The following is a 9,434-nucleotide window of genomic DNA, read 5'->3' as shown; positions in this document are numbered from 1 at the left end:
TGTGAGCAGAAACTGGACTCTAAGTTCAAAGGGATATGACAGGGGATGTCCAATCAGCCAGGTGTTTGGGCCAGCTGGACTTGAGATCCCTTTAAGTCCCGAGAGCCTAGGACTCATGACTCTATCTTGAACCTGAAAGAAACCAAGGCTACTAGAAAAACACAGTTGGCCTCCCTCCCACCAACAGGAAAGCGTGTGGCCCTACAACTTTGAAGTTCCATCTGGGCTGACAAAACAGTCACAGAGTCTGGAACTCACCATCGTCAGAGAATAACAATTTCCTCCTCAATTAAACCTTGTGTATGGGACTCTCACTGAACAGGAAGACCCGGAAGCCAACGAGTGGTTCCCACCCGCTACAGTACTGCCGGGCAGCGGGACGCCACACAAACACCCGCGAGTGTGTCCCTCCCAAAACTGGGCCCTAGCCCGTCATAGCTTTAAGGGCAAGGATGGAACATTTTCTAACAAATTCCATTTACCCAGATGTGCTCATGATGAGGTTACATATTTTGAGTAGGGGCAGCACCCTAATTCCCAAAATAACTTGTTCAAATATAACTCAGACTGTTTTATTACACTAATTAATTTTGGAAAATTCACGTGTGGATAAAAAATGAATCTCAAGAATAAAAATTATTAGGACTGGAATTCTCCCTACATATTCAAAAAGATGTGTAGCATCCTAAATGAAGCTACTATATATGCCTAAACAGAAGGAAACTCCAAATATTAGGCAATTCCGTATTTTCCCAAGGAGGAGAAAAACAATTTATGCCAATTTGGATATATAAACTTTTTAGGGGTGTTGAAAGAATCAAGAATCCACTTATAGTACTTATTTTTATATATGCTTTAAAAATCTCTATTCTAATGCATTGCTGTTCACTTTCCAAGTTTGAGTTACTCCATTCAGTTACTCCAGGATACAATGTATTCATTTAATTTGGATTTTTTTTGAACTAAAATACATTACTTTTAGTATTCTCAGATGCAAAAGAGAGATGAATCTTCTGCTGGATTTGAAACACGGAGACTGATTTTTTACAAAAAGTAAAATGAAGTTCTGTTAAGTGCCATCATCTATATTTGCTTAAAAATAACGACAGCAAAAACTCCAGGATTTTCTTTCAACTTCATGCTTACACAGGTAATGTGAGGTTTGAAAATCATTTCAAAATTAAAATCAATCAAATAAAATACCCAGATTTAATGCACTGAAAGTTTACCTAAGAACCATAAAATCTTTTAAATTTCTTTCTAAAACCACTACAACTGTTCTTCTACAAAATCTATTTTGCATTTAATTTACGCTCAAGATAGAGCTTTGGAAAAAAGAGAGAAATACTCATCTTGTGTGTTCAATCAAAAATAAAATTCTCACGGAGGCTCCAGCAAAGCGTCTCTCTACACAATTCGTCACCACTACAAGGAAGAGCACCAATTACACATTTGGAGGACCAATTTCAGTGGGCTCTGCCAACATGCCCCTGGAGCGCAAGAGTACAATCCATCTGTTAGGGAAGGCAGTGATTTTCAGCTTGGAATGGATCCATCAAGAGGGAGTCGTGAAATCAATTTTATGGGTGTGAACCTATTTTGGGGGGAGGGGAGAGCAAAGAAAGAAACTGGAATATGATAGAACAGAAAAATACCAGAATGCTCTGCAAGCTGCCAGGTATGGCTCGTAACACTTTTGAGACACATGTGTTCTGGTCACAACATCCAATGGATTTCTTACTGTGGCACAAAGTAAAAAACATATGAAACATTGAGGTAGAATTGTGGAAGCTCAGAGAGGCAATAAAACCAGAGGAAAAGTCAAAGCAGAACCCAGGCTCCTCAACCTGACGTCCTGTGTTTCATCACTCTGCACAAGCAATTGGTGGTCTCCAAAGATGATCGAGGGTGGAGAGGTCTGAGGGAGAAAAGGAGCAGGATGGACGGTGACCAGAATTAGGGGATTCAAGCAGAACAAAGGCTCTGAATCAAGGGTGAGCTCAGTGTGTAAGCGTGGAAGTCCAAGACAAGGTTGGGGGGAGAAGCCCACCTTGTCTCTCACTTCAGTGAGAAAACAGAAGCAATTACAGGAGAACGTGCACCTGCTTCCCTCACTGCACCTACCTACTATCACCTACCTATCTGAACTTACCTACCTATCAGCCACCTATCTGAACCTGCCGTGTGCTCTGCCTTCCCTCAGACGTGTGTCTACATAAGGTCAGTGCCTCCATCTACGCACTACATCCCATTTCCTCTGAGGCTAGCGTAGTGGTTCTAAAATATGCCTACCAATTCTTCCTAGGGTTGCCAAATCCAATAAATAAAAATGCAGGTCATCCAATAAACTTGAATTTCAGATAAACAACAAATTTCAGATAAACAACAAATAACTTTTTAATGTAAGTATGGAAAATCTAGGACATACCAATACTGATAAGTTACTTGTTTATCTAGAATTCAAATTTAACTTAGTGTCCTGCATTTTATCTGGTAATCCTACTGTATACTCCCTCCACTCAAAAGATGGTACCCAATTCTTCTCCCATTGAGCGTGGGCTGTACTTAGGGACTAGATTCTAACAAGTCAAAGAAAGGGTAAGTGATAATGTGCAACCTCTGGTACTAGGTGATAAAAAGCACTGTGGCTTCCATCTTGGTCTCTCTTGCTTGCCTGGATCCCTTGCTCTGGGGGAAGTCAGCTACCATGTCATGAGGACACTCAAGCAGTCCCATGGAGAGGTCTATGTGGCAAGGAACTAGGCCTCCTGCCCACAGCCAGTCATCTGAGCTTGGAAGGAGGGTCCTCCAGCCCCAGTCACACCCATGGATGACTGCAGCCTTGGCTGACATCTTGACTGTACCCTTGTGAGAGACCCTGAATCAGAACCACCCAGCTAGGCTGCTCCTGAATTCCTGACCCATGAAACTGTTGGATAACTGTTTTTATCTTAAGCCATGAAGTTTTGGGGGAATGTGTTATACAGCAACTGGTAATTACCGCACCAGCTGGTGGGTATCACTCCAGTAACTGTCCTCTCTCTCTGACATCATCATTTTCTCCTTTTCCCAGATTATTCCCAGCGGCACACGGACATGCTAAAATTTCTCCTATTTTAAAGAAAACTCTCTTCTGATCTCACCTGTCCTATTTCCTCTTCCTCTGGATCCAAAAACTCCTACCAAGTATTGTCTATAATCACTATTTCTGATTCTTTTTTCCCCAATCTCTCCTGAATTACTCCGATTAGGCCTTTCAGCTCTGAAAAAGCTGGTCAAGTGAGAGTCACCCTTCTGGTGTTCAACCCAAAGTTCAAACTTCAGTCCTCATCTAACTTGACTCAATTATTCTTTTAATAGATATTTGTTAAGTAGCTACTGTGTGCCAGGCATTGTACTAGATGCTGGGTATACAACAGCGAACAAGATAGACCAAAAAAAATCCCTTGCCAAGTTTACACTCTGGTGTGGGCTGGGGGTGGTGGACAAATAAACAAAGAAGTAAAGCACTCTGAATATTTATAGATAAAATGATATGATGTCTGGATCAAAATATTTCAAAATAACAGGGCCAATGGCTAGGAGTAAAGATGAAACACGATGAGCCTGTGTTGTTAATTATTGAAGCTGCGTACATGGCAGCTCATTAAACTGTTCTCTACTTTGGTCTATGTTTGAAATTTTCCACAATAAAAAGTTTTTTCAAAGCACATTATGTCGGGTGTCAGGTGCAATAAAGGCATAGGGAGTGCAGGGCGCGGGGGTGGTCTTGGTCTGAAGGGGGAGAGAGAGAGACATGCCCACGGCCAAGGAAAGAGCATTCCAGGCGGAGGAAACGATATCTGCAAAGGCCCTGGCTTAAGAGAATGCCGGAGTGTTCTAGAAGCAGCAAAGTCAGCGTGGTGATGGCGAGTAAGTAAGGGAAGAGTAGAAGGGGACAATCGCACTGTGCCTTGGAGGCTGTGAGGACTTTGGCTGTTACTCTGAGAGTAAGCCACTGGAGGGTTTCGGGAGGAGAACGGATCTCATGTGAATAGTCAGACAGAAGTCCTCACCTCCTCACCCTGAGGCCTGCTCTGCTGGGGTCTCCCCACATCAGCCAGTGACAACTCCATCCCTGCCTTTGCTAAGGCCAAACACACGGGGGCCACGGCTGACTCCTCTCTTCCCCTCATACTCCACAGCCAGGCGGCAGCAAATCCTGCCAACCCACCTTCAGAATGAATCAGGTCCTAAATGGCTACTACCTGGGGCCAGGCTGCCGCGTCTTCTCCCCTGAGTGCCACGGTGCTCCTGCCCTGCCCCCACACAGCCCATTCTCCTCCGGCAGCTGGAGGATAAATGATGTGAGTCTTTCACGAGGGATGGAGACCCTGTACAACTGTCTTAGGAACTTGAATAATTTCAGCTGCAGGCGTAATAAAAAACTTCATAAAAGGTACTTAGAAGAATGTCATGAAGATTAGTCCAATTATGTTACAAAATATTTGTTTCTGCCCTGATCATAAATAGTGGATCCTGGATAAAGCTAAAACTATACTGTAACTAGTAGAATTGAAATTCCCTCTCAAATCCCATAGACACAAAAAAGGAAGAAAGAAAAAACTGAAATCACATTTAGGTTGCTTTACTGCACACAGGTGTTTCATAAAGTTACGATGTTAACTTAAAAAATAATTTGGGGTATACTTATTATAGAAATGATTTTTAAAAGGTTCTTTCTTTAGATGTTTAGGCATAATCATTAATAGGGGAAGAGTTAAGTTATGGATGAGCCACATAACAAAATAGAAAAGAATGAGGCAGATCTCTCTCTACACGTACAGACTTGGAAAAACGTCTACCATAGAGTACTAGTCATAAAAATCAAGCTGAGGGGCTGGCCCCATGGCCTAGTGCCTACGTTCAGCAGGCTCTGCTTCGGCAGCCCACGTTTGGTTCCCAGGTGTGGATCTACACCACTCATTGGTGGCCATGCTGTGGCAGCAACCCACATACAAAATAGAGGAAGACTAGCACAGACGTTAGCTCAGGGCGAATCTTCCTCAGCAAAAACAAGGGAATCAAGTTGAGGAACAGCACTTTATGGTATGAGGAAGATCACAAACAGCATGATGCCACTTGATTACCAGAACAAATGTGTATATAGTTGTTTATAGAATAGAACAATATTTGAAAAAGCATACCTTATACTGTTAGGAGTTATCTCGGGAGGATTAGATGGGAACAATTTGCTATAATGGGAACATGTGACTTTGATAAAACAATTCTTTTTCAATAAGATGTTTTAATTGAAGTATAACATGCATACACAAAGGTGTACAAGTTGTGAGAGCAGCTCACCACCTAGGTTAAGGAACAGAATGAATCAGATCCTAGATGTCCCTTCATGTCCCCCCCATCCGTCATTTTCTCCTCTCTCCAAAAGTAAGCACTGTCACAACCTAGCTGCCAAAAACAACTTTTTTAATAGAAAAAAATATTTGTGCATCAGGTCAGGGATATCAGAGAATGAGGGGGATCTGGAGCAGGATTAGGGGAGAAGTCGTAACTCAGTGATCCCCACGATGGTCCTGAGGTAAAAACCAAGCCCCATCTTCAGCCTGGCTCATGAACGCCCCGTGCACACCTTCCTGGTGGAGACCCAGGAGAGACAGCCTCGGCCTAGGGCCAGTAAGCAACCTACCACAAACAGAATAATTACGGGGTATGAAATTTGTCTAACATTTTTAAAACAGGAGACTTCAAAGAAATGTGAGGACTGTAGCAGGCATGTCAGGAATGTCAACCCTGAGGAGGCGGGACCGTTTTAAGGGATCAAGAGGGAAACTGAAGACCCTGGAGGAAGCCTTCACACCACTATCTATGCAGCAAGTCTTTCCTGAATGTTCTTCACAGATTCAGTTCAGGCCCGACACCTGCCCTTTCAGGAATCCCCAGAACAAAAGCTGAGGGGCACTTCAGCTCTAGAGAAAGCTCAATATTAGAAACATGCTGGGTTCCCAGCGGTGTGTGTGCAGAGCTGAGGGAAAGGTGGCTGGTGAGGGAGAAGCTTTATCAAGGACACAAGAGGCTCACGCTGTGCCAGATGGTCACCTCATGCAAGTACTTTATTCAGTTCTCACAAAAACAAGGTATCAGGCTCATTTTAAATGAGAAAATGAGACTCAAAGAGGTTAAGTAAACAGTGAAAGGACACAGAGCCGGCAGGCAACAGGGCTGGGATTGAGCCTGGGTCAGGCTGGCTCTGCCGCCAGCGTCCCCAGGTCCAGGACAGATCCTCCATCCTCCTCCACCTGGCGATGCTAGGATGCCCAGTCTCAGAGAGCCCGTTTCCCAGAGCAAACGCATTCTCTCTGCTGCAACCTGGCAGCACTGCTTCTGGGATTTAACACATGACACACTGGCTCCCACACCTGCCCTGAAAAAGGAAGGAACAGAGGCCAGACCCCAGCAAACAGGTCTGCAGCACAACCACTCAACCCCGGGAGAAAACTCCCGCCGGCACTGTCCTTCTCTAACTTCTTCTAAGGAAACAAGGTGGGAAATGGAGAAAAGAAAGCCACAGGAAAGCTGAAGCCCCTTCCTTTGGGAAGAGAAGGTCCACGAACAGGAGTTCAGGGGATAAGAAGCTGCAAAAGGAAAGCAGCTGGCACCAGGCACTGAAACAGGTGCAGGACCCTCTGGAGCCACAACACAAGGTGGGTTGGGTGCCTAGGTAACAAGAGTCCCTCTGGCAACTCTGTCTGTCCACACGCATGCAGACACACACACAGACACGTTTATTCTGGAAAAGACTCCACCTCTCAGACCACAGGAGTGGACCCATGACCCACTGTTCTCCGCCTGGGGGAGTGAGCCAGTCCATGCAGAAGCAGCAGACATATGACGGGGCAAGGGAAAGACGCCAAGAAAAGCGAGAAGGGGAGACCAGAGAGAGAAGGAAGAGTGTTGAAATGGGAGGAAGAAAAGAAAGGAGAGAGAGAGACCTGAGTAAATCTGGGGCCTGGACCCGGGAGTCCTCGCGGCACCTGTACTGGTGACCAGTCCTACAGCCTGGTCACGCTAATTAACTCACTCTGCCTTTCTGCCTACGGCATTTCACGTTAGGCTTGATCACTCACAGTCCAAAGAGATACTATTCCAGTTGTACATAAGGAAACGCACTTCCAAAATCACACTGGTACCCGAAAAACTAAGGGAACCAGACTAATTTTCAAATAAGTCCAGGAATGCGTCTTTCTTGAAGAAGCTGTTCAAAGGAAAAGTAGTTATTTTTACAAATGTTTTCTTTAATTGCACTTCAGAAGCAGAAAAAAATCTGTATTTAATCTTGTGCCAAGTTAAAAGAATAACCAGTAGGTTCCATTTCTTGCTTTAGGTTGTTATTACCATTAAATTATATTTTCTTGGTATGAAAATATTTTTTAAAAAATCCCAAACTAACACATAAGCAAGCAACAAACCTACCAATATACAATCATAAACACAAACACGATCAATACCTGCCTGTTAGGTAAGGCAGGACTGATATTTCTGGGTGGTTTCATTGTGAGTGGCAGCAGGCATTGCAAAGAAAAAAGTTCCTAGAACATGATAATCTTGGTTTTTAACGCAGGATAACCTCCCATTTCATGGTACACATTTCACAATATTAAAAAGCAACAACCTGGTTTACTTGATACGGACCAGGGGAAAGAGGACAAGGTTTACAGGGAGCGACGACTTACAACAAGTGCCCTGGGGGCGACCGCACTGACCAGTGCGGGGAGCAGTTTCAAAGTCCGACCCAGAAGGTAAAGGTATGGGCGCAAGTTGTCAAATCTTTACCTCTGTAGACGATCAAGAGTTGACACGTAACTTTTAAAATGTGTGTTCCCCTGTCTGTGTATAATGTACTCATGATGGTCAATCCGGGGGAGATGTGCTCCTTCCCAATAACGTGTAGGATCATTTCCAGATTCAGTGAAACGGCCGTCCTCTCCCGTGTCTTGACTTCAGGTGACCAGCTGAACGACGGAGGGTTTTCCTCTCTTGTCGGTGCAGTTTCTCTGCCTCCTGTTGCTTCTTCTGCTGTTCAGACTAAAAGGGAAAATTAAATGAGGAGAGGGAAAGAGAAAGAAAACTCCAACACTCTTTTGTGTAACCATCAGAGTGCCAACAACATGACTGCCAATCCCAGCCCCGCTGCAGGCAGCAACGCTGCCCACAGGTCCCAGGGCAGGCGGGCTGGTGGCTAGACTCTGCTCCCACCAACGCTGCCCCGGCAGGAACGGCAGGACCAGGGCCAACTTTTACCGTCACTGTAAAACCCGAAATTCTAAACCCCTGGGCCAGAGAAGTGCCCTGACAGACCAGTCTGAACCACAAAGCCTGAGACTGGCTTTTCAACCAACACACAAGACCACTGGGACGTTTTAAAAGAGAATGGTCCCCTACAAAAGAGCCACTGAAGACACTATTACTTACAAAACATCCACGATTTCTCTTGTAGAACTGTCTTTTGTTTATAAGCCAGAACCATTAATTTATTCACATTGTATTAAAAACAAAACAAAATACTATGTGTACTGAAAGGATATTATAACCCACTCAGGGTTAAGTATTCATTCAGCAGAACTGGTTCCACACAACTAGACGGACCCACAACTAAAATCTACAACTATGTACTCAGGAGATTTGGGGAGAAAAAGCAGGAAAAAAAAAGAAAAGAAGTGGTTCCAAAGAATTTTTGGCTGTTTTCAAAAAAATCAAACTCCCCTGAAAAGCCGAGATTTACACAGATGACAGCTCGGCAGACAAGTCACAGGCTCACAGCTGAATGAGCACATAGACTCGCAGTTTAAATGTGTCCACACTCGGTCTCAATACTCACTTGGTGAGAGAGGGACCTCCTCCCTGCCCCAAACAGTGTCACGACTTCTGGCAGAAATCTTTTTTTTTTTAAGATTTCATTTTTCCTTTTTCTCCCCAAAGCCCCCTGATACAGAGGTGTATATTTTTGAGTTGTGGGTCCTTCTAGTTGTGGCATGTGGGACGCTGCTTCAGCATGGTTTGATGAGTGGTGCCATGTCTGTGCCCAGGATCTGAACTAGTGAAACCCTGGGCCGCCACAGCAGAGTATGTGAACTTAACCACTTGGCCATGGGGTCAGCCCCAGTCTAGCAGAAATCTTAAAAGAGAAGAGTATTAACACAGAGTCCATGGTGAAGGTTAAGAACTGTGTAGTTTTAAAAACACATCTGATAGTTTTGATAATACAAACTCCTGAATATAAAGCTCAAAAAAACATCCTTAGCTGGTTTTGGTACTGCCCAGAGGGAAACTTGAGAAGCCCCGTTAGGGGCCTGAGTTCTAACAGTTGAAAAACACTGCCTTACAGACACCTGTGAGGCCTGTTGACCACACCCTGTGTTCTTCTATGCACCTAAAAA

The 9,434-nt window shown here is 44.3% G+C and overlaps 1 protein-coding gene across 1 annotated transcript in view; it reads right to left on the bottom strand.

The window, feature by feature from the left end:
• Window positions 1–929: 929 nt before the first annotated feature.
• Window positions 930–9,434, bottom strand: part of NOL10 (nucleolar protein 10) — a 111,644-nt gene continuing 103,139 nt past the window's right edge. Inside the window, exon 21 of the mRNA XM_014864599.3 lies at window positions 930–8,082. Within this exon, the coding sequence (XP_014720085.3) occupies window positions 7,963–8,082 (120 nt within the window). The 3' untranslated portion in view covers window positions 930–7,962. The remainder of the gene's footprint in view (window positions 8,083–9,434) is intronic.

This window comes from Equus asinus, chromosome 6 (genome assembly GCF_041296235.1).
Source record: "Equus asinus isolate D_3611 breed Donkey chromosome 6, EquAss-T2T_v2, whole genome shotgun sequence".
In the NCBI taxonomy this organism is placed as follows: domain Eukaryota; kingdom Metazoa; phylum Chordata; class Mammalia; order Perissodactyla; family Equidae; genus Equus; species Equus asinus.
The sequence above is the reverse complement of the archived record's forward strand: the minus strand, read 5'-3'. Positions and strand labels throughout refer to the sequence as shown.